The sequence below is a fragment of the Mus caroli genome, unplaced genomic scaffold (genome assembly GCF_978045245.1).
Source record: "Mus caroli unplaced genomic scaffold, Mus_caroli_1 scaffold_11, whole genome shotgun sequence".
NCBI classification, from domain to species: Eukaryota; Metazoa; Chordata; class Mammalia; order Rodentia; family Muridae; genus Mus; species Mus caroli.
In genome coordinates, this window is record NW_028227266.1 from 64,205,192 (window position 1) to 64,230,916 (window position 25,725).

General features: G+C 50.4%; 1 protein-coding gene across 1 annotated transcript; it reads right to left on the reverse strand.

Annotated features, from left to right (window-relative positions):
- Nucleotides 1–262: 262 nt before the first annotated feature.
- Plekho2 (pleckstrin homology domain containing O2) lies at nt 263–25,183 on the reverse strand. Its single transcript, XM_021173179.2, has 6 exons — nt 25,049–25,183; nt 18,506–18,655; nt 10,119–10,238; nt 5,286–5,390; nt 4,471–4,569; nt 263–2,939 (listed from the first exon to the last, which is right to left on the reverse strand). The coding sequence occupies exons 1-6, from the start codon at nt 25,058–25,060 to the stop codon at nt 1,938–1,940; spliced, it is 1,488 nt and encodes a 495-aa protein (XP_021028838.1). The 5' UTR covers nt 25,061–25,183; the 3' UTR covers nt 263–1,937.
- Nucleotides 25,184–25,725: the final 542 nt, after the last annotated feature.

A 25,725-nucleotide genomic window follows, 5' to 3' on the forward strand; every position in this document is an offset into this window, starting at 1 on the left:
GCTGGCCTGGAACTCAAAAGATCTACCTGCCTCTGCCTCCAGAGTGCTAGGATTAAAGGCCTGTGCCACCACTGCCCAGTCTAGATTGACTTATTTTTTAAAAGTACATATTTAAGTGTTTAAAGGACCATGAGGACTACCTTTTTGGAACTGAGTTTGCAAGGCTGGTGATACCACTGGTCAACCGCCACAAGTCCTTTACTCCCTGGAGTCCAGCCTCAGGCTAGCTCCCATAACAACATACAGGCTTGGGCCAGAGAAGTTCCATAAAATGAGGTTTATTGCCAAATGACAAGAGAGATGGATCGTAAGGGCAGGGAGGCAGCCTTGGCAGTCCCCATCCCCACTCCACCCCACCAGCATGGGAACCAATGGCAATGGCACTGGCCATGAAGGCAGTAACCCCAGAACTACTTGCCCGACTAGTCGACTAGTCGCTTGACAGCACAGCCGGGCTCTAATTCCTGGAAGCAGGTGACTTGGAAGAAGTACAGCACCCTTGTTGCTGTAGAGGATGATTGTTCCCAAGGGAAGATGGCAGGGGATCAAGACTGAACACCTGAGGACATTCTTGCTCTTGTACAGGAGATGGAGGGAAAGGCAGGCTGGCATAGGAGCCCAAGGAGTGAGGTTTGAGGCTGACAGGGGTGGGGGGAGGGGCCTCGAGGCAAGACACCACTGTTTACTCTGCCCCTGCCCACTCCCCACAGCTAGAAAGGGCCAGTACAATAATGAAGGCATCAACCTGCACTGGTTGGCAGGCCTTGGTGGGCACAACTGGCGGCTGGGAGCAGGGTGAGCGGAAGGGCCATCATGTGACCCTCCCTTCTCTTCCCGTAAACAAAGTGCACACACAGAATCCTCAGGGCAGATTCTATGTGACCGCTCCTTCCCACAGCGAGGCTCCAGCCTCAGTCCTGCCCAGTCCTGCCGGCTGCCGCAGTGTGCTGGAGACTCAAGGGTCCCTCAGAGAGCCGGAGGCAACGGGAAGGGAGGAGGGAAAGGGAGGAGAGAAAACACTCCTCTCACTAGGAAGTAAAGGAGGGGCAGCCCACCAGGGGCCTGATAGGTGGATCGTAGTCACAGACTCCAGCATGTGAAGAAAAGGGGTGGCTATCAGAACGGTTCCAGCTGAGGAAGAACCACAGAGACTCAGATAAATCCCATCTGGGAGGCACAGAAGGCAGGGGCAGGGGGTGGGGCCTCTAAAGGTTGATTAATGATAATTTCATACAGGCTTTTCAGCTGTTAACACAGGCCCACTCTAGGGTTTTTATCTTCCGGAATGTGCAAGGCTGGACAGAAGCTGGCCCCGAAGCGGAGACTGTACCAGGAAGCCTGAGTTTCTCTTCCCCCCTTGGAAGCCTTGAGATCTGAGCATCTAATTACAGCTCTCCAAAGGGGTAGGGATGCTACAGAGAAGACCCTCAATTTGCAGAGAAGGCAACAAACCAGAGTAAAGAGCCCCTTCACCCAGACCCTTACCCATTTTTAGGCTCCAGCTAAAGGCCACATATTTCACTACAGCCAGACCCAAGGCCCCACTAGCTACTCTTAACTGGGTGTGGCTGGTGGAATCTGCCTGAAGACCAGAAGATGGGAGCCTCAGGCAGGTCAGGAATGTAAACCGTTGGCAGTGAGAACAGACGGTGCCATCCTGGAAACTCCAACCATGGTGCCAAAGCCCTGGGGGCAGTCTGCATCACCACACAGACCACAGGACTATGCTCCATCCCAAGCCCAGAGCCTAGAGAAGAGGCCGGACAGGTAGCCCCAGGCTAGGGTAGAGTAGAAAGGCCATCAGGAGCCTCAAGTCCTGGCCAAACTTGATGTACCCAGTGGTGCGTCTACAGCCTGAGCTGTAGCTCATTTCTTAGCAAGGTTGGGTAGTGACAGATGGGGGTTCTTGGGGGGTAGGTGCCTAGGGCTTGGCAGGCCTAGGGTGCACTTCTCCTGTAGAGGGTCACCAGCTCCTTCCGTTTTTGCACTAGCCCAGGGGTTTCTTGGTTCAGTTCTCCCAAATCCCTCATTTCCTGCAGGACTTGCGTGGCCTGCCTCAGTTGCTCTACAGCCTGGCTGAGCAATGACTCGGCACACACAGGTGGTGGTTCGCTGCCCAGCACCTGGTTCAACAATTTCTCTGTCTGTTTCGAAGCCACCTTGACTTCCAGCTGGGCCCGATACAACTTCTCCTTGGGCAGTCGTGGATGCTGAGGGCTTTCTCTGAGTAGGTCCCCAAGGGAAGAGGAGCGAGGATGAAACTGGGATGGCAAGTCTGAGAAGGGCAGTGCCGGGGATGCTGCCGCATCCTCTGGGGCAGGTCCAGGGATGCCCATGGCCTGTAAGGCCAACTCAGGACCATCATCCATGCCGTTCACAGACACCTGTGTCGGCTCTGGAGAAGTGGTCTCAGGGGCCTCAGAACTCTGGGATGGACCAGAAGCATCCACTCCACTCATACAAGCCTTCATCTTCTCCGACAGGATCTTGGGAGGGGGTGCAGGGGGCTTTTTGCTCTCCCTGGGGGTAGCCTCTGGAGTCTCTGAAGAGGACAACTGTGCACTCTCAGGAGCAGAAGGCTCCTCTGGGCTGGGGTTCTCCCAGCTCACCTTCAGTTTCTCAGACAAGGTGCTGTTGGGGAGCCTTTTAAAGTCACTGTCCTCCTTTGCTGGGATCTCTGCATCCTCTTGGCTCTCAGGATTGGCCTCAGAGCTTGCAGAGTCAGGGGTTAGGGCTCTCTCTCCTGCAGGAGTCTCCTTGCTGTCCTCAACTCCAGAGGTCTCTGGTACTGGGGAAGGTTTGACAGGAGGCATGAGAGCCCGAGGTGGCTCCTGGGGCTGGTCTTCACTGATGTCACTGAGAGGAGCAAACACTGGTGGTCCACTGTCTGGGACATCGAGGTCCAGCCGTGAAAGCCCATCAGAAGCCGCACTGGCTACCTGGTGTGGGAGTAGTATCCAGATGTCATCTTGGATGGCCACTGGGTCAATTACAGGTTCCCCGAAACTGCCTACTTCACCTACTGCTTGATTCTCTGATCTTCCTCACAGTATGGGGACTTTCCCAGGGAGCCTCAGAGGTCATGAAGTAGGCTAAGCAAGCCTCTTCCAAGGTCCCGCAGATGGTTATAGGGGTGGGGTGGGTGAAGTCCTGGCTGAGACCCTCACACCCTTTTACATACACCACACGGTCTACCCAACATCTGGAACAGCTACTGAGTGAGGCAGGTCCCTCTCTAAGTTCTCACAGAGTGTCTCTTCTCCAAAGCTGGACTTCAACCTACCACACACCCTCCCGTGGATAGCCCCTTCTCAGTATCTCTCTGTGACTCCTCTCTCAGCTGACAGATAAAAACAGGCTGTCTAATATCAAGAACAAATCTTCAAACACCCTGTGTTCTTCCTGCCTATGACTCCTACAATGGAGGTCCCTGAGGCTCTGTTACCCCGTGACTGACTCCTTTGAAAATATGCTGTAAGTGTGGCCACTCACCACACCTCAGTTCTTCCCTTGCTGCTTTGGCACCAGGGTCTGTGTTGACACCCCTGAGTCCTAAGCCCAAATCACCTCAAGTCTACTTGTTTCTCCTTGCACTGCTTGAAGAACTCTGTCCTGGCCACCAGACGTCTCCTTTTAAAAAGCCTTCTCTTGGGCGGTAGCCATTGCTGGTGGCCCTGTAATCTTATTTGCTGAGGATTTTCCCTGGCCCTTAAAGTCTCTCTCCACATCAGTTCTACTAGTCTTTTAGAGGCTACTCCTTATCCCTTGCCCTTTCCCATACCTTCTCCCAAATTGCCTGTATGAGCCCCGGGACATCTGGCTTCTACTGTGTACTACCATCCAGTTCTCTTCCCTTTCAACCCCTGGCAGAGCCTGGGATCCCTCTTCCTTCATTTCAGAACCCAAATCCACCCTAAGACCTTGAGCTGATCCCTAACCCTGCCTCACAAGCTCCATAATTCCTCCTACTTCATTCCCAGCCTAATCCAAAAGCCAACTGAGCCCCTCACACACCTCAACTGTTACGCCTGGTGCCTTGACTCACACTAATTCCTCCAGCAAGAGTCCCTCTCACTCCCATCTGTCAACTGAAACCAGCGCTGTTGGATTTTAAGCTAGTGTTCGCTTAAAACCCAGTTACTCCTCCACGGTCCCTCCTGCCCCGACCTCCTGGACTTGCTCTACTACCGAACTAATCACAGCTCACTAGGAGGAACAAGACTGGTTTCCTGCTGGAAGCTAATCTTCAAGTTGCAGGCACTACCCTCCCAAGCCTGTTTCTCTGCTGCTCAAGGTGCCCAAGTGAACCACAAATGAAAAAGGGCCTAGACATCTCTATTGTCCTTCCTCTACATATACCACTTAGCAAGCCCCAACTCCAGGTTAGCCCTGAGTGTTGATGGCCACCCATCAGGGTGGAATACCAAGCTTAGCTGACTTCCTATTACCGAAGCTGAGGGAAGGCCTTACCTCCTTTAAGTGGATTCTTGTTGGTGGCCGCCGCCGCTGGCCCCCACGTACCCGGTTCCGTGTCACATGCTCTAGGGCACAGGTCTTGTCTACTTTTACCTGGGAAGGAGTTAGAAGCAGGTGAGTCCCTGCCAGGTCTTGGAAGTGTAGGAAACACCCACTGTGCCCAGACTCAGAGTCAAAGTCTGCACCTCATATCCTCACTCGGCTGGGCAGCGCCTCCCATCTCCATGTGCCTCTGTACAGTGTGGGTGACTGAGCCGAGACCCTTCGCAGAGGCTCTACCACAGTTACGCTCCTGGCCCATGTGCTTTTTAATTTAAAGCAAATTACTTAAGAAATGGGAATGTGGCTCAGCTGGTACAGCGCTTGTCTAGCAGGCAGGAAGTCCTGCTTCAATCTACAGGCACCTCATAAAACCAGGCTTGGTGGCCTAGGCCTGTAATCCTAGCATTTGGGAAGTGGAGGCAGGGGAATTAGAAGTTCAAGGTTATCCTTGGCTACATAGTGAGCTCCAGGTCAGAATGCACAAGATGACATCCTGTCTCAGCTGTTTCAGGGGCTCTATAGTGAGACCATCTTTTAAAAAAATAAATAACTTCATTTACTCACAATTAAGTTTCACTGGTAGAAACTGGACACTAGCACTCACTTTGAAGGACTCTCAGGAGATTAAATGAAGTATGCCTCGGTGTTTAAAGCCCTGGTGTTTAAAGCGACAGAACTAAGGGGTAGTTTGGAGAGAGGTGGGCACAGCCTTCTCCTAGACCACTGGGTCAGAAACAAAGAGCCACCCAGAGGACCACACCCCGTACCTCATCAAAAGCCTTGTTCTTGCCTCGGTTGATCCCTTCGTTGAGAGCTTTGATCCAGGATTCCTTTTCTTCCCCACTGGGGGCCTGGAATTTGATGTCACTGACCTGTGAGAGACAGGCAAGGAGGATGGCAGATATTTTTAGGATTCACATTTGGGGTCTTTAGGAAGCATCCCAACCCAGATTCCAAAAGTGTAGCCTAAATGTCCCAGAGCATTCTGACACTGGGCTTAAGTGGGGAGCACATACATCAAAAAAGGGGCCCCTCCACCCTGTAGCATCCAGGGACTCGGGGGGGAGGGTCAGCCTTGCTCTGTAGAAAGGGTTCTGGTATGGTCTTGCTTCATAAGACTCTGTCTCAGGATAAGATAAATAAATAAAATCATGTGAGGTGAAATAAATACAAGAAGCTGGAGAGTAATATCCCCACCCTCACCCCCGTAGCATCTAGAAAAGCCAAAACCAGAGTCAGAAGATAGAGTGGTGACTGCCCAGGACCCAAAGAAGAAAAGACAGGAGTCAGGTCTACATAGAGTTCCAGGCCATCTAAGGGCCGTGGCTACATAGTGAGACCCTCTTTCGGTTTGGTTTGGTTTTAGTCTGTGTGTTTGATCATAAATAGTTCTTCTTTTTCCTTACATATGTACACATACACGGCATGTATACTGCATGCTCACATGAGTGTTGAAGTGTGTGTATAAGGTTGATGTGAGGCCTGAGACCCAGCATCTTCCTTTTTCACTCTCTGCCGTATGTACTGGCTGCAGGGTCTCTTGTAGAACTCAGAGCTCGCCAAGTTGGCCGATCCGGCTAACTGGCTTGCTTTAGGGACTCCGTGTCTCTGCCTCCCACACAGTGGGATTACAGGCAAAGCATCATGCCCACCAGGTTTTACAGGCTTACTGGGGATCTAAATTCTTGTAGGCACCATAGAAAGCACTTTACTACTGAGCCATCTCCCCAGGAACAAAACTGTTTTCAAAAGACTTCTCTAGGGCTAGGAATGGATGTAGCTTAGTTATTGGTGGAGTGCTTGCAGAGCAAGCACCAAGCCCTGCCCTCACCCCCTCAGCACCACACAGACCAGGTGACACTGTGCATGTCTGTAATCCCAGCTGCTGGGAGGTAGAGACAGAGGCAGGAGAATCAGAAGTTTGAGGCCAGCTTGTAAATATTAGACTGTCTAAAAAAAAAAAAAAAAAAACCTAAAGAACTAAATCTGGAGCTAACCATAGAGCATAGTAACCCAGCCTTCACCTACATAGTCTTACTTTTCTGATCTGTAAAATGGGATAGCATGTTTTACTACAAAACAATTACACATGATCAAAACTAAGGCACATAGTAGGTGTTCAATAATCAGTTAGTAGGTGAATGAGACAATGCATGAATGAACTGGCCCTAGGTTCCTTCCCTCACCCTGTTCCTGGGCCACTGCCTACTCTCTGACCTCAAGACGCCCTAGTTCTCTGTTGGTATGGCCAGCTTGCCCATCCCCCACCTTGGTATTAGATAGCGCCTCCTGCCACTCCACCAGTCAGTTATGTAATACCATAGTACAGTGCACTTGGCCTGGCCCCCTTAGCATCCTCATTATATAACTTCCTCCTGGCAGCACTACCTCCTCCTCATACAGGACCCTAGGTCCCCCTCCATGCCAGCCACAGCCAAATGCTCATTTGCATGACCAGGCTAAATTAGATCCTGGCAGCGGATCTGCAGTTAAGTCAAAAACCCTAGGGCACCTTGGCAACTTGCTCTCAGTGTAGCCTTCAGGGCTGCAGGGGCTCAGGGAGAGGCCACACTACATACTGGGGGGCTACAAAGACCACGCAATCCTGTGATGTGCTAGGCGGATAGGTCAGTCCTGTGACCCCTGAAGCCGCACCTGTTAGGGGTTCTGAGTCAATGGGACCCTCTCCTTGGTACAGACTGGCATTTCGGAGCCGAGAAACACACAGGGGAAGTCAGTAGCTGCAGGACTGGTCAGGGACGCCTCAGATGCTGAGTTCTCTCTTCATAAGTCTGGCCTCAAAGGGCTGGGTACAGAACCACTAGACTCAGCTTCCCCGTCCCTACTAGCCCGGTCCACCAGGCACAGGCTGCCAGGAAGGGCATTGGCTCCCTGGGAGAGAGATGGCCTCAGAAAAAAAACTACGGGGTTGACCAATGGGTTCACCAGGATCCAAGAACACAAAGGTGGTGAAGATCCAGTTCTACTATAAAGTCTGTGTAATCCTTCCTCACTGAGCTAGGCATTCCACAGGGATGACTGTCACAGGAACAATGAGAATGAACCCCAAGAAGCTAGGCCTGGTGGGCTCAGGCTACAGCTCCTTGCCACAAGCCCTCTGAAGAGGCTCTAAGAACACAGGCTCAACAGGAGAATCCATGGTAATAAGAATGGCTGCAGAGCAGGCCGCCAAGGCCTGGGAAAGGGGGAAGGGCAGAAAGGCAGAGAGGAAAAGGGGGGCGGGGAAGAGGGGCCGGAAAGAGGAAAGGGCCAAGCTGGCTGAGACCAGCAGGGCAGCAGGGCCCAGCAGTGGCCACCCTGCTTCCTGGCAGCCACTGTCTGTGACCTCATGGACAGGGGCGTGGGGATGCAGCAGCAGGAGGGAGTGGGGCACACAAGACACTGGAGTCTTTGTTTATTTGATTAGAGAGAAAAAAAGGCAGCCTCAGGACCAGACAGCCAGGGTCACATGACCTCCTGGCCAGCTAGAGGCCACAAGGAAGTTGGGGAACACCCAAGGCGATGGGAAAAGCAGGCCCAGGCAGAGGATCTGCAGGGCCTCTGGGGAGCCCCACTGTAGTGTGGTATGATGAGGGTCAGTCGAGGGCCCTTGAGCAGAAGCCTGGTTGTATCTTTCGTCTCTGTGACCATCACCACTGGCTCCAGCCCATGTTTCCAGTCACCCAGAACCAATATCAACTCTTGGAAGGACTAAAGGGTATGTGGGGTGCGGGGTGGGGGTAGGAGCTGTTACCAGAGAAGCTGAGAGGGCAGCTGTATAAACAGGTTGGGCGACCCACCTAGCACACTACTAGCTGATTCTCAGAGCTGACAAAGTAGGTGGCATGGGCAAAGGACAAAGAAGCAAGGTCTCCTGTCACCCGACATCCACAGAAGACATACACACAATGGCCCTGACATGCCAACTGATATCTGCACACAAGGCAGTGTACATGGCACTGCAGACAAAGGCCTGACCTTTGTGCTCCATGTACTCGGGGCCTCTCAAACACAGATGCTCACTTTGTACCTGCTCAGAGGGGCAGCATGTCTCTAGGATAAGGAAAGGCTTTCAGGGCCTGAAAGACAGACCATTCTCTTGTCCTCAAAGCACCCTGAGCCACAGATATCAGATAAACCTGGGCCCAGCCTGGTGCTCCTGTCTTGGTGACATAGGCACTTGGGTAGCACAGACTAAGGATTAAAGAACTGGCATCTCTTGCAGCATCCAGGACCACAGGGACCACTGAAGATTAGGCTCCTAACTTCCACACTGGGAGAGAAACAGCATGGTCCCAGTAGGCCCAGACCAGGCCTGTTTCCCTCACCCAGCTCCTTTGATGAAGCTTCACTTTGATAGGCTCCCCATGATGTGGAGAGGTTCCCGTGAGGTGTGGCAGGAGCTGGTACTATGCACTTTGACTGGGGACCGGGGTCACATCCGAGCTCCCTCCTGACATCCATGAAACTGCACGTGTCAACACCCAGCTGCCTGACTTCCTCCAGGGAAAAGTGGTACAGGGCTGGGGAGATGCTCAGTGGGAAAGAGCACTGGCTGCTCTTGCAAAGGACCTGGATTTGATTCCCAACACCCAAAGAGTAAACTCACAACCATCTGTAACAGGGAATCTGACAACCTGGTCTCTGCAGGCACCAGGCATGCATGTGGTGTACAGGCAAACACTCATACACACAGAATAAGAATAAACTAAAAAACTGAAACTGGCCGGGCGTGGTGGCACACGCCTTTAATCCCAGCACTCAGGAGGCAGAGGCAGGTGGATTTCTGAGTTCGAGGCCAGCCTGGTCTACAAAGTGAGTTCCAGGACAGCCAGGGCTACACAGAGAAACCCTGTCTCAAAAAACCAAAAAAAAAAAAAATAATAATAATAATAATAATAATAAAATAAATAAATAAATAAATAAAATTAAAAATAAAAAAAATGTATCACAGGGCTCCCAATGGAGAAGCTAGAGAAAGTACCCAAGGAGCTAAAGGGATCTGCAACCCTATTGTTGGAACAACATGATGTACTAACCAGAACCCCGGAGCTCTTGTCTCTAGCTGCATATGTATCGAAAGATGGCCTAGTCGGCCATCACTGGAAAGAGAGGCCCATTGGACTTGCAAACTTTATATGCCCCAATATAGGGGAATGCCAGGGCCAAAAGAATGGGAATGGGTGGGTAGGGAAGTGGGGGGCGCTATGGGGGACTTTTGGGATAGCATTGGAAATGTAATTGAGGAAAATATGTAATAAAAATATTAAAAATCAAAAAAAAAATAAAAAAAAAACTGTAACTGGGTACAAACAGCAAACTTCGCCTGCACCCAAAGGACAGAGTCTCGGGCAAGGAAAGAAATCATGAAGGGTGGAAATCTAGGCAATAGGCCTCCTAGCTCTGGGCCCAAGAGGAGCCCAGAAGGAAGGGAAGGTGGAAGGCATACCATATTCTCGCCTCTACTCCAGACTCCATCAGGGTCCTGAAGGCCTGATGAGGTAGAGGCCTCATTCACAGCTGTCCTCCATCTGAGCCCAGCCTGCCTTTTCCCCACAGATCCTTGCTTCGAGGGAGGCAGCCTTCAGGAGGGCCCCTACCTTGTTCCCTGGGGATCGCAGCAGGATAAAGCGGTGATGTTTCCGCTTGAGGAGAGTCCGGAGATCCTGGCACTTCTCATAGCTCCCAAGTTCCACCGTCTCTACACATTTCTGCTCATCCTGGAGGAAGAGATACAAAAGAAGTGAGCTGGTGAATGCCAGCCAGCCCCACCGAGAACCTCAATCATTGAATATGCATTCCAGACTCCGATCCTACTCAGCAAGAACATTGTATCACCGAGATGTGGTTGATATTCAGACCCCAGCAAGGAAATGGTGCCAGTGTGTGCTGGCTGGCAGGTGTCCACGAAGTTTACCATCCTGGTAAGAAATGGGATATAAAAGGGAGGTGGATTTGTGCCTAAGGGTTGGATCCAGTGCCTGAGACCAGATGCAGAAACAGAAGCTAGGAAGACTTAGAAAAGGATGCCTAAGGGTCTGTGCAGGGTCAGTGGCCAGGCAGAGATTTGTGGACGAGGCAGCCTGGAAGAATACAGGATGCCATGAAACATGAAAAGTATGAACGAGACACACATGGGCTCACATGCCCCGTCGACAGCTCCCTCACTTGACATCTCCCCTTCCTGACTGCTAACTAGGCAGAGGGGTCCTCACCCCAGGCCGAAGGCCATACACAACAGAGAGGACCAGAGCATAAGAGCATCCCCCCTCTGTCAGCTTGTCTCTCTAGTTCCATCACTATGTAGGGTAGTGGCCACACAGTGTCTGGTCTCTACCACTGGCCAGTTGTCAGGTGGTTGACTCCTCCCAGATCGAAACATTCCATCCTGCAGGGAGGTAAATAACAACAAGCCAGCTTCAGGAACTCCCTGGAACTGAGCAGATTCAGGTTTAGACTAACTGAGGCACCTAGAGAGGACACTCTTCAACCTGCTGAGCTGCCTATTGGCTGTGCAGTGTACTCCAGGTTCCAGCTTTGTGAGCTGGTACCCAAGCTGAGGTGGCCTGGGTAATGCAGCTGTCTTTTGAGTCATTTCTGCTTCTGTACATAACCTCTCACCCATATTCCTATAAGTAACCCCAGTAAAACTCAACTAAGCTGGACTTTGCTGGTATCCGTACTTTGATCTGCCAGGGGTTCCCTATCTGGGGTGACTAGATGAGTGTGTTTTGCCTCCCCAGGAAAATGTTTGTCACACACCAGGCTGCCTTCTAAACTTCCTGCCTGGACACTAGAAGGTCTGGGGCGTAGGATACCTCTTGGGCAAGCTGCCTAGAATAAGCTCTCTCTCTCTTAATAGTGGTCAACTGGTTCCTCTTCTGGAGGTGACCCAGTTGGTACAACTTCCTGGGAAGCAGAAATGTGTGTGTGTGTGTGTGTGTGTGTAACCGTGGATGGTCTGGAATTTACTATGTAGACCAGGCTGGCTCCCTAAGCAGTGGGATTGAAAGAGTGTACCACCACACAGGGCTGATTGATGCCTTCTTAATTGGTGGCTCTGTGCCAAGGGCCCTCCCAGGGTAGGATCTGCTGCTCTCATGACCCTATCATTTGACACCAAGGTCATGGAAATGTCTACAAAAGTATCTGCTGGTACATTAGTGCTACTTGATAACTTGCTAGAAATGCAACTTTGTAAGCTCCAATCAGAAACCTGGGGTGCATGGACTTTGACAGTGTGAATTTTTTTTTCAAGTCAGTGTTTCTCCATGTAGCCATGACAGTCTTGGAACTTGCTCTGTAGGCCAGACTAGCCTTGAACTCACAGAGATCTACCTGCCTCTGTTTCCAGGAGTGCTGGGGACCATATGCATTTTAACTATTACTCCAGGTGACCCTGGTATAAGTAAACCCCTGAGAACCATTACTTTATACCAGACATACTCAAACCCAGCAGCCTCGAGGCTTTTAAGAACATCTAAACCTGTTAAAGATACCAAACACTTTGGCGGAATGACATAGAGAATCATGGAACGGAGCATGAGGCTGCCTCCATCCAGCCCGCTAGTTTTCATAGTGCTGGAAGGTACAAATCTATCTGCCAGGCAAGATGTGCTCACTGGTGTAATAGTGTCATGGCTGTTATGGGTATAACCAACTTCTTTCTGACTGGACTTGAAGCCTGCTCTACAGAAGAGAATTCATATCTGGTATTATAAACCTGTCATGATCTGGAGAGATGGCTCAGAGGTTAAGAACAATTGTTGCTCTTGCAGAGCCTGGGTTCAGTTCCCAGCATCTATATGGTGGCTCACGACCATCCATAACTCCAGTTCCAGGAGATTTGATGACTTCTGAACTCCACAGACACCAGGCACGGACATACGTACATGTAGGCAAAACACTCATGCACATAAAATAATGCATGCACAATTTTTGGTTTGGTTTGGTTTTTGGCTTTCAAGATAGGGTCTCTCTGTGTGTAGCCATGGCTAGCTTGGAACTCAGTATATAGACCAGGCTGGTCTCAAACTCAGAGATCCTCCTGCCTCTGCCTCTTTCAAGTGATGAAACTAAAGGTGTGCACCACCATACCCAGTATGTTTTGTGTCTGTGTGTGTATATGTATATGTGCCCCACTACATTTAACTAGGGTTGCTTACATGGTCATAGTAGGGTGTTATTTACTTGAGCAAGAATATATCAACAACAGCTACACCACCCAGGAATATGAATCCTCCTTGCCCTGCCCCCACTGACTGGCCTAGCTCCTCAGGGTTGGGCAGGGCCTTGTGATTCCCTACCCCACGCATGACAGAATTGTTGGTGGGCCTGATAGGCATTGCTGCTGTGAGTTTATGGTTGCAACAGTCCTTTTATGTCCAGAAGACAGTGTATCATACATAGCACTCCTTCATCCTCTGATTCTTACACTCTCTCACTTCTATGATGTTCTCTGATCCTTAAAGGAACTGATTCAGATGTCCTGTTGTGGGTTGAGCACACAACAGTTACTTATTCTCAACACTTTGATCAGCTTTGACTCTGCTTGGCATTTGCCACTATCAACAGACATTCCCCGACCAAGGCTGAGACCAACACTAACCTATGGGTCAAAAACATACACCTAAAAGGTAGTTTGACAACATGTCCATTTAGCAATACAATTGTAGTAAATTCCCAACTAGGACCTGACGTCCCAAGCATGGTCTTTGACAAGGTTTTATTGTTGTTGTTGCTGTTTTAAGATTTATTTTGCTGGGCAGTGGTGGTGCATGCTTTTCGTGTCCGCATTTGTGAGGTAGGGGCAGGTGAATCTTGAGTTTAAGGCCAGCCTGGTCTATATAGTGAGTTCCAGAGCTACACAGTGAGATACTGTCTTGTAACAAAAACAAACCAACTCCAAATAAACATGGAAGTAAATGAAGGCCTTTTGTTGTTGTTTTTGTTTTGGGAGAGTGCCCATGTAGCCTTGTCTGTCCCAGAACTTGTTCTGGACTCAAACTTATAGAGATCTGGCTGCTGAGTGCTGGGATTAAAGATGTGTACCACCACTTCCTAGCTAAATGAGGGACTTCTTAGGATGAAAGAGTTCAATGGGAGTTGGAGGGAGATATACAGATAATTGTAGAAGGCAGATGTATGATCAAAGTAAAATTTTGTGCCAGGAGTGGTGGCGCACGTCTTTAATCCCAGCACTTGGGAGGCAGAGGCAGGTGGATTTCTGAGTTTGAGGCCAGCCTGGTCTACAAAGTGAGTTCCAGGGCTGGAGAGATGGCTCAGTGGTTAAGAGCACTGGCTGCTCTTCCAGAGGTCCTGACTTCAGTTTCCAGCACCCACATGGTGGCTCACAACCATCTTATATCCCATCATAATGGGATCCAATGTGCCTCTTCTGATGTGCCTGAATACAGCTACAGTATACTCATATAAATGACATAAATAAATCTTTTTTTTAAAAGAATTAAAAAGGAAACAGGGAGCCAGCAAGGCTTAGGTAGATGTGCTAACTGCCAAGCTTGACGCCCTGAGCGCAGTGCCCAGGACCCACACAGTAGAAGAGAAATGACCTCCTCAATCTCTCCTCCAGTCGCCACAGTTACAGTATGCCACATGTCCCTCCACCCCACAAGTAAATAAGTACGATTAAAAGATTTTTATGAGAACTCCCACACCCAGGTAACATCTTGATCAACGTTGAGATGAGGCTGACCCAGACCTCAGTACTTTTCTGGGCAGATGGCTGTATGGCTAAGGTAGCTAACCACTGATCTAGATGGCCAGGGCAGCCTGATCTCTCTATCCAAGTCCATCAGGTGTCATTTCCCATTTTTGCTTGTATAAGTCTCTTTCTACCCCTGAGGCTCAACCCTGTCCAGGTTCTTCCATGAAACATACACAGCAGAAAAATTCTATTCTGAGAAGCTCCCTGCTACCTGCCATGATCCCCCAAACCCTAGTGCTCGTGTGTCTTACCCACTGCTGGGGGAACATGCACCGCCAGGTACAAATACCATGTTAGATGCCAGGAACACTAAGCCCCGACACAAGAGAGCACAGAGTTCTATCTCATGCCTGGATGGTTCTATGCTATTCTCAGTGCATCTGTCTCCTTGAGGCTCTCCCAGTGGCACTCTACAGGAAGAAGGTCTCAAGAGAGGAACGCCGGGATTGGCTACGACTCTGGTGCTCGGAATGCTTGCTTAGAATATACAAAGCTCTGGGTTTAATCCTCAATACCACACAAACCAGGCATGGTGGCCATCTTAAGGGCTGACAACTTGAGAGGGTCACTTCTCTCCTTCTACCATGTGGGTCCTGAGGACTGAATCCAGGACATCAAGCTTGGCAGCTATCTTAGTTTATCATGTGATAAACACCATGACCTGAAGCAACTTGGGGGGAAAGGGGTTGGTTTCATTTTACAACTTGAAGTCCGTCATTCAGGGAAGTCAGGGTAGAAACAAGAAGCTGGACATAGGAGCTGATGGAGGCTGTGGGGGAACGCTGCTTCCTGGCTTGCTCCCCATGGCTTACGCAGCTTTTCCATAGCACCCAGAGCCACCAGCCTGAGCCTGGCACCACCCAGGCTGAGGAAAGATCCAGCCGCACCAATAATCAAGCAAGAAAATGAACCACAGGCTTGTCCATAGGCTAGTCTGGTGGTGGCATTTTCTCAAATGAGGTTCCTTCTTCCAACATGACTCTAGCCTCTGTCAAGTTGACATAAGAACTTGCCAGCAAAGGGTCGCACGCCTATAATCACAGCACTTGGGTGGGGGAGGCAAGAGAATTAGAAATTCCAGGACGTCCTTAGCTAGTATGACTACACAACCCCTGCCTTTAAAAAGAAAAATGTACATAGGGCCAGTCTGCTAGAATGGTGCCCTGCCTATATAGAATAAGACCTCCAAAGTCTTCCTGGGCTTCCAGAAGAGGCTACAGCAACAGCACCACCTATCTCTAGGCTCCCCCAGTGGACTCTCTTAGGAACATATTCAGTCCACCTTTACCACCCAGCTCCCCAAGGCTGTCTGGCTTGGGACAACTCAACATGCCAGTGCTGAATCATTCAGGGCCTTCTGTAGTTCAGAGGAAAGGAGAAAGCAGGAGGCACTGGGCGGGGGCAGCATTCTTTGGAACATCAGCCTCTGACAACACAGAAACAGCCAAGAGCCAAGAGTCTGCACTCGCCTTACTCCTCACAGCAGAAAGAGGAATTGAACCAATAAGCACTCCCCAGTTCCTTCTCTGGGGCCAAGTTCCCGTCCCTGGGTGCTAGGCTCTTGGAAGAGTTAAGTTTTTAATAAGATTTTTTTTTTAAAGTGTGATTTGGATTTTTCATGTTTAGGGAATGTGAAACCCTCCCTGCTTCCCAGCTGCAGCCAGATGTGGAGAGGCAGTCTAGGACATGGATGACAGTGCCTGGTGGGCTGACAGCTGAGAGCCAGTCATCCAACCCCTACAGCAGCTGGCACTGGAGAAGCCATATCACACACACACACACACACACACACACACACACTTTTTTTCCTAATAAAAATATCCCTTGGCTGCCGCTTTCCCAGCTGTGGCACATCCTAATTTGGTAAGTACAGAACATCTGGGTGGCTGTCTGCACACTGCCATTCCTCGCTGTTCTTCCACGGCATCTCCGTCATCCTGACTCCTGGGGACTCACCCAGGACAGGCAAGGTGCTATTCAAAGGCAACTCCTTGAAGCCCTTAGGTGGGGTTTATAGGCCTTCTTGGCCCAAGGCACTTAGGAATTTGCCAAGCTGCCTTACAGGGGGTGGGGGCTGAGAGAGGTTGCCAGGCAAGATGCAAGCCTTCCATCTTCATGGATTCTATCTGCCAAAGCTGTGCAGTCTTACCACACTCTCACATTCTCAATGGGTAGCCTGAACCCTGAACCCTGGTAGCCTGAACCCCAGCACCAAAAGGAAAAGTCACTTTCCCTCCAAGTCTTCCTATAACAGCATTCTGGATGCTTCCATAACAAACAATTGTAGCTTTTGTTTGTTTGTTTGTTTGTTTGTTTGTTTGTTTGTTTTGAGACAAGGTCTTACACTATAGTTGAGACTGGCCTCAAACTCAGAGCGAAGCTCCTGTCTTAGCCTTCTGAGTGTTGGGATTATAGTGTGAAGCTGGCAGTCTTACTGCTCTTAGTTGTCCAAATGCTAAGCCTGTGGAGAGTGGGGAGGGGACGAGAGTCTAATTGGGAAGATGTGGGGATTGCAGGAGGCATGCAGACAGCAGAAGTGTCAACTGCAGCTGGGACGATGGCACCATGAGGAAAAGCGCTTGCCGCACAGCCTGACACGCTGAGTCCAGAGCCCCAGACCTCACATAGAAAGCGGGATTCAGGGTCATGTGTCTATAACCCCAGCATTTCTACTGTGAGATGGAGAACAGAGACAGGAAGCCCCTGGGGAGGCTTGTGGTCCAGTCAGCCTCAAGTACAGAGAGACAACCTGCCTCAAACAAGATAGAGGGTGAGGACTGATACCCAAGGCTGTCTTCCAACCTCCACACATGTGCCTTGTCACATAGGAACACTCACAGATGGACTCTTACACATATGCGTGTTGTGCACATACACATGTATATAAAACAAACACGTGTTTAATAAGTGTCAACTGGTAGCTGAGTGTTAGAGGAGGGACAAGCTAAAGGTGCCCTGGCAATTCCAAAGTCTGATAAAGGACTCTGATCACAGATATCCTCCTGCCTCTGCAAGTGCTGGGATTAAAAGTGAGCACTACCACTCCCACCGTGTAATTAACATTTAAAATTTTTTCAACCAAACGTGAAATTTGAGGTTTACCTGCTGGTGTCTCTTGGTGGAAAAAGTTCTGGGCTTGGCTCTAGACCCAGCCCTCCATTCTCTGTGAGACAGTGAAGTCGCTATCACCATCCCCACCTCCCCACCCCCAGTCCTCACCAATTCTTTCTTTAAAATGTAACATAGGCCCCATCATGGTGGTGTGCACCTTCAGTCTTGGCACTCAGGGGGCAGAAGCAGGTGGGTCTCTGTGGGGCCAGCTTGGTCTCTATAGGGGGTTCCAGGCCAGGTAAGAATGAATAGGGAGATCTTGTTTCAAAAGTAAATAAACAGATAATAAACAGATAAGTAATAAAGATAGAGATAGATAGATAGATAGATAGATAAAGAGACAGACAGAGAGACAGAGAGACAGAGAGACAGAATAAATAATTAGGGTCTGGATAGATGGCTCAGCAGTTAAGAGCATTTGCTAATCTTGCAGAGGACCCAGGTTTGGTTTCCAGCACCCATATCCTAAGCACCTGTAATTTCAGTTTCAGGGAATCTGAAACCTTCTTTTGGCCTCTGTCAGCACTATACACACAGCGCACATACCTACATGTATGCAAATGCTCATACACAAATAATAAAAATAAATTTTCAAAAAAATATGAAGGTTAAGGAGGGTTAATTGGTATTTTTAGTGCCAATGCTGACTGAAACAGCTTCAGTTTTCTCAAATACTACTTCTAAGAAATCTTGGCCCAAAACAGGAAGTCCCAGCATACAGGTAGGTAGTTGAAGAGATTCAAATACTATATGTATAGATGGCACAGAACCTTTACCCCAGATCCCTAACTTTACCCCTAGAAGGATCATCCCCATACTATACACAGAGACCCAGAGGAAGTAAGACACTTGCCCAGGGTGGCACAGCATGTCACTGATGTGGGGGCCAGTGTGGTGGCACACGCCTTTAATTCCAGCATTCAGGAGACAGAGGCAGGTGGGTCTCTATGAATTTGTAGCCAGTCAGCCTAGTCTACAGAGCAAGTTCCAGCTTAGCCAAGGCTACCATAGTTTAAACCAAACAAACAAGCAACCAAATAAACAAACAAAACCAAAAGTGGACGAGCCTTCCAGCCACCGTCTGAGGAGGCTCCTGTTGGCCTGCCTGCCTCGCTTTGCTGCTGCTGTCAGGGCCAAGCAAGTCCTCACCTCGTTCTCGTAGACCAGCAGCTGAGCTTGGCAGAGAAGCAAGTAGCGGTCTTTCCATAAACCCAGAAGCCCCCCACTGCTCTTCTTGATCCAGCCAGCCTTGTCTGCAGTCCGTGCTCCACGAGGCTTCTCGCTCTCCTCCTTTATACTCTGTAAGACAGCAACAGAACACATCATGAGGGCTGTTGCCATGAAGCCATACGGTCCACAGACCACATAGGGAATGCATCTAGTGTATCATCCTACATGAGGTTTCCCAGGAGCCACTGTGTTGTATGTCACTCATAGTTCCCTAGTTCCATTTAACTTTTACAATTGCTATCCAAGATGGAGATACTTGTAGCCACAAGTCACAGTAAACTGAAACTCAGGAAAAAAAAAAAGTGACTTACTAGAGTCACACTGTTAGAGAGACAGAACCGAAATTCAAAGCAGGTCTCTCAGAACCCATTTCCTTCCCACTCCTGTGCCTCCTGGTGTTTATTAAACTGGTTAACAAATGTACTGAGCCCATATAATGTCACATGTCACAGGAGAACAAAAGCAATGCAACCTGCCCTCATTGAGTACACACTGGTGAAGACAGCAGCTAAACAAATAAATACCCAGAAACGCACACGTTAACTACTGCAAAGGCTATGAAGGGACAGATGGGATACCTCATCTAGAAATGGCCCTGGCCTCCAAACCCCGAGTTTGATCCTCAGAACCCGCACGGTGAACAAAGAGAACCAACTGTCATAACCTATCTTCTGATTTCCATATATACACGTATGTGCATGCATACACATGCGCATGCGCGCACACACACACACACACACACACACACACGCACTCCCATGCACATAAGTGCAATGAAAAAAAAATTAAGAAAAGGCTACAAGGTGATGGAGAGATGGCTCAGTGGTTAAGAGCACTGACTGCTTTTGCAGAAGTGCTGAGTTCAATTCCCAGCAACCACACGGTGGCTCACAACCATCTGTAATGGGATCTGATGCCCTCTTCTGGTGTGTGTCTAAAGACAGTGTACTCATATAAATAAAATAAATCTTAAAAAAAAGAAAGAAAAAGAAAGGAAAGAAAAGAAAAGAAAAGAAGGAGTAAAGGAAAGTCTGCAAGCAGGCACTGGTGTGTAAGAAGACACTGGGAACATAGTCTGTGGTTCAGTGGCCAAGAAAGACCTCCTGGAATAGAGGATGTTTAAGTGAGGCCTGTGAAGATAGGCGTGACCAGGCAGGCTATAAGGCAACTGGACTCTCTACCCTCCCACACCCAACCCCAGACTTTCCCAGAAAACCCAATCCATCTGCCTCTCCTGACACAGGGACTCCTTAGACCTCATCCCCATGCCGTGGGGCGGCTCCTTCCTCTGTTGACTGCTCAGAGACCTGCCTCTTGACCACTGGCTGGTATAGGAATTGAGTCTAAACCATTGTGTACAGAGGTGGGTACACTGCAGCCTCAGCCTGTCACTCACACCTCATGCCCCTCCCCCCCATTCAGGACCTGTCAGATGGCTGGGTGCAGGGCACATACGTGTCTACATGCCCAGCGGGTGGAGTCAGAGTCACCTGAGTACTAAGCACTTAACCATTCTTCTCTAATACCTAATGAGAGCTGAGGACATAAGTGTGAAAAGGAAAACTTAAACATGCCCTATTTGCTAACCACTGTGCTGAAGTTACAGGTACCCCGCAGGGCACTGGGAGTGAAGGAGGACGGTGGAGAAAGGATCAAGACAGCACCCGAATCTAGAGGACACGAGAAGGAAATCAACACGGACTAATTTCAGCTACGTTATAATTTACATAGAGTTCCAAAAAGGGGCCCCAGTTAAGTGGCACGCCTCTCCCCAGAGATACCCTGTGGCCACAGATGTCTTTGGAAGGACAAGCCCAGGCAGATATAAGTGTGGTGATCTGTCAGGAGCTGGGCAGGGCCTGGCTTTTCTGTCATGGCACTTCTCACTGTGGCCTTTCTATCTCCCGGAACACATTTTGCTTCCCTGGGACCATAGGCTTTGGAGCTCAAGTCACAAGGACCAGAGGCAAATGACATCACCTCTTTCTATGTCTCAGTTTGTTCACTGGGAAATGGAGACGCTAACAGTTCCTGTAAGAAAGAGGAATTCATCTTGCTTTTCTGCCTTTTGACTAAGATCAAGTTTATACAGGGCTCCCTGAGGGTAGAGGGTTTTCTGGTGAACTGCTGTCCCACTGCCTAGACTGCCTGGCACACAGCCAAGGGCTTGATACATGCTTGTTACTAAATGAAGCTAAGGCACGTGAGCAGTTCCTAGGATACCTTTAGCTTAGTAATTGGCAGCTGTCACTCCTGTTACTGTTGTCCCTGCCTATCACTGCCACCTTGCTTTGAGTCTCCGGAACCTTCTCTCCTGATGTGGTGGTTCTCAAATTTAAATGGAGAGCTGCTCAGCTGCATCTGCTGGCCTCAGATCTCCAGGAACATAGTATGATGTCTCTCCTGGTCTTCCCTCTGACTTGTGCATAGCAGGAGAAATGGGGAAGTGGGCTGGTTCCGAATGATCTTCCCGGATGCAGGAATGAGGAAGTGGGGATGCTGGACAGTTAGAGCTACCCTGCCACGGGAAGAGAGAAGGACTTCAGGGCTCTTTGACAAGAAGGTGGAAGTTCGATGGACAGTGGTGGCGCACACCTTTAAATCCCAGTACTCGGGAGGCAGAGGCAGGTGGATTTCTGAGTTTGAGGCCAGCCTGGTCTACAGAGTGAGTCCTGGGACAGCCAGGGCTACACAGAGAAACCCTGTCTCCAAAAAAAAAAAAAAAAAAAAAACAACAACAAAAAAAAAAAAAACAAGAAAGACTGTGGAAGTTGTCTCATTCAATCATATACCCAATTGCCTCTTCCTGGCTCATAGGAATGTTCTAGGCTCCCAGAGGCTATGGAATGCCAAGGGACCTAAGTCTCTCAGAGACGGGGGCAGGCTGTCACAGGGTCCAGGACTGAAAGGAGAAAGCTATGGGATAAGAATCCCTATGCCCACATGGCACAGTTCTATCAGCAATACCAGCACTGCTGGCACCTCCTAAGCCCTAAGCTCTCAGTGTCTCCCGAACAAAGCTGCTGTTCACATTTCCCACCTCTGAGCACCCAGTTTTTCTTCTGATCCCACGGAGTCCAACCCACCACCCCACATTTTAAGAAGGACCACACATCCCTGTGATCTCCCCTACCTGCCACCTCCAGTGCCTGACATGTAAAACTTCACATCAGCTGAAGCTCTAGGGGCCTAGGCTGGGACTTAGGCCTTGATTGCTGTCACCTTCAAACTCTAGGAATGCACACCAGTGCCTAGCAAATACCAAGCCTAGATTAGCTAGGGAAGCTAGGCTAAGGTCTGTGAGGATGGGTGGGACCAGGAAGGGACTGGGCAGGAGCTCATTTTGGGATAGGGGAGGGGACAGCTGAGGGGTTACAGATGGTGTAAAGCGAAGCCCAGCCATCCTATGGGAGGTCTGGCTAAAAGCCAGGGTCCTACTTGCCCCCACGCTCCACCCAACTCAATCCCTGCCCCTTAGACCTCCTCCCACCAGGGGGCTGGCTACACCCCAGTAAGTTTTAACAAGGCACCCCTCCCCTTGGCAGGACTCACAGGGAAGGTTTTGTCTTGCTCAGCCCAGTTTCTCCAGCTCCTCTGTTTCTGACCAGCTGACCACTGTTTCTGTCCCCCTCCCAGCCAACCTCAGCAGGCATTCTCCAGCCTATTTCAGAGCAAGCAGCTCCTGAAGTACCCGATGGCATCAGCCTGCCTGCCTAGGCCTGACACAGGAGTGTCTCAGGACTATTCTTTTACAAAGCAAGGGGGGAAAGAGACTGACCTTGTGCAGGAAATGATTAGATGACAAGCTTCAAGAGTTACAGCAGACAAAAACCAACAGAAGAAGCCAACTCTCCAAGTTCAAGGCCAATCTGGTGTACATAGGGAGTACGAGGCCACCAGCCAGGACTGTATAGTGAGACTTTGTCTCAAATTTTAAAAGTACACAGAGGGGAAATAATTCAGGCCCTGGCTCAAAGGATCTTCCAGGCTAATGAAGACAGAACACAGCCTGCCTGTGAGAAGCTTTAGGGGGGCTAGGTGGCTATCTCCCGCTTGAAGGGGCTCTTGTCTGCTGGGAAATGCATGGCTCTTGCCCTGAGGGATTTCCCCCATCCCAGCTTTCTGCTGGGACAAGGGCCTGGAGTTGGTGAAGAAGTGCTTTGGGAAGGTAGGTGTTTGTGGAGAATTAAAGGCAAAAAGGTTCCAAAGTCTTCCTATTCCCATGGTGCTGGAGAGCTGGCACAGAGTTAGGAGCGCTAGCTACTTCTTCCAGAGGACCTGGGTTCAATCTCTGGCACTTACACAGCAGCTCACAAACATGGTTAACTCCAGTTCCAGGCTATCTGATGCCCTCTTCTGGTCTCCATAGGCAAGTGGTTCACAGAAATGTATACAGGTAAAACATACATACACACACACACACACACACACACACACACACATACATACAAACATATATATATATAAACTTCACATTCTTAACCCCTTTACCACAGAAAGAAAAAGCACAACAGTAAGAACAAGAGCCCAGCCCAGTGTCACAAAACCAGCGTTGCCTCAGGACACTGCCATGCCTGTCTCAGTAAGGATGAGGACAACAGTGGGCAGTCTAGAGTCAGGGAAAGGCATGGCTTTGAGAGGGTAGTGGGGCAGAGCTAAGGTTTCCAACCTTACCCCACAGTCAGCAACACCACCACCAGTGATATGTTTGGTTTTCAAAGCTTTTGTACACACATTATCCAATTTCTAGATTCCCCTTCTCATTTTATAACTGGGAAAATGAGGACCAGAAAACACAGGTAGGCAGATGCTCGAACCCAAACTAGCTCTCTTCCAAGCCTCAGCCTGACAGGGACCAACCATCCTATATCCTATACAGAAGCTAAGGGAGGCTGGCCCCAGGGGTGGCTGGCATCCAGGAAGTGCAAAGCAGGAAGGCTGAAGACAATTATGTGAAGGGAGATGAGGTAGCCTGAGGTCAAGGGCAGATAAGTAACCATAATTAAGAGGTGTTTTAGAGATGGATGGATACAGAGACACAGGCGGACATGTGAACTCTATCAGCAGGAAGCAACAAGAGTCAGGGGTACCAAAGAAAGGACAGGCACAGAGAGCCCCTAACTGTGTGGGTGAGACCTGGGAGTTCAAGGGAGGAAGGAACATGGACAAGACTTTAATGTCCCAGATACTTCAGTTTTTGATGTCTGGGAGTCACAAAGTAGCCATGTTAGAGATTAGGGACCAGAAGGAGAACAGGGCTGACTTCGCTGAGCCCAGGAAGCCCCAGGAGAACTTCCTTTAACTGGGGACCAAAGCAGATCAGGAGATGGAGTAATTCTGACCCACATCCTCTGGGAGCACGGGGAGGGGCCTTGGACAGAGAGCACAGCCACTGCAGGAGTGGAACCGAGGGCAAGCAGCTGCCCTACCCGTGACAGCAAGAAAAGAAACCACAGCAAAACATAGTGGCCTGACTTTGACCCCTACCTGTACCCACTCTGAGTGCAGGGACCACAGTTAGGTCTAGCGGAGGAGGGTAGGCCCTGTGTTTTATAGAAGAGGAAACCCAGGCTGAGAGGGGAAGTGACTTATCTACCACCCCACAGAAACTCGGGGTCTAGCCTAGAGGGAACAGCCAGCCTTGCAGTGACTCCAGGAAATACGCAAGTGCTCACTGACAGGAATACGGATGGTTGAGCTCACTGAAGGCTCCCCAGCTGGCCTGGGTGGCTCCAGGAGAGAAGGTTTCATCCTCTTCCCCGCCCTTCAAGGGATAAGAATGTCTTCTTACTCGTGCAATAAGTGACTGCTGTATACTGGATACTTGGATAACGAGAATGTGGCCAAAATTTAGTTTGTATGCAGAGGGCTGGGGAGGCTCAAGGGACGTTGCTGATCCAGTCCTTGCTACCGGGAGACTCAGTTGACCTGACCCTTCAACTAACATCATCTGATAGACACAGCTCAAGAGCACTGGGAACTCTGAGATATTTACACAAGGAAGACAAAAGCAATTTCTTCGTTCCTGCCATCAGGCTCCGTTACAATCTCAGATTCCTTGAAAACAGTGACCCAGGACCCTGAAGAACTTCCCTCCCCTAACACACACCTCAGAAGCAGACCTGGCTGAAGCAGGCAAAGAAAGCCAAGAAAGGGTGTGACGGGATTCAAGCACAGCAACCCTGTCTACTTTCAGCAAGTCACCCAACTCTCCAGAGCCTCAGTCTCCCCATCAATCCAATGGGAACCATGACAGGCACTGTTTCCAGTTGGTTAAGAAACGCCCAAAACATAACTGATGATGCTGTCGGCGGGATGCAGACGAGACCTCCATCCCGCCCCTACCCCATCGGTCCAGGTTCTGCTTGAAGGGAAGGACTATGCAGAAAGACCCGTGGAAGTAGGGCGGGCAGCACCCGAGCCCAGCACTCTTGTTCCGTCTGGCCCAGCCCTCGCCCTCACCTCCTCCTCCATGGCGAGTTTGCGAGGTCCGGCGGCTTCGCTGCTTACTGCTGCCCGCGTTGCGCGGGCTCCGCTTGCTCCATCTACGCGCAGCCGGGCGGCGGCTTGCTGTCTTCTGTCCCGCCCGGCGCCCGGGGCCCAAGAAACTTCGGGGGGCGGGGCTGGAGCAGGGGAGGGGCTTCCGGGGGCTGGGGGCGGGGCCAGGGAGGGGTGCAGCGGCCTCCAAGCCCCCGCCCGCAGCTGGGTGAGGAGCGTGGCCGGGTTGGGGGTTCAGGGGCGGGGCCAGGGCGGATCCTGGGCGGGACCTGTCTTCAGCTCCGGGAATGGACGGAAGAACCTAGGCGGAGCTGAAGTAGCAGGAAGAGGGCGGAGAGAGGTTTCCCGGACCAAAGAAGGGAGAGGGACTGGGAGGGGGTAGAGGCTAGGGAGGTGGGGGATACGGAGGGGGAGGGGGCTTCCGGCCCAGAGGCGGAGGCGAGGGATGCTGGCGGGGTGGGGCAGGGCGGGGGCGGGGCGGGGCGGGGCGGGGGCGCGGCTGACCAAGCAAGCCCGGGAGGCAGTGGGTAGCTGATGCCTTTGAGGTTGCCTAACCCAGTGGGCCTGGGTTGCGGGGGACTGGATCCAGCTGCCAGGGCAGTTCAGAAATGAGTGCACAAAGAGGTTCGTCCCCTTTCTTC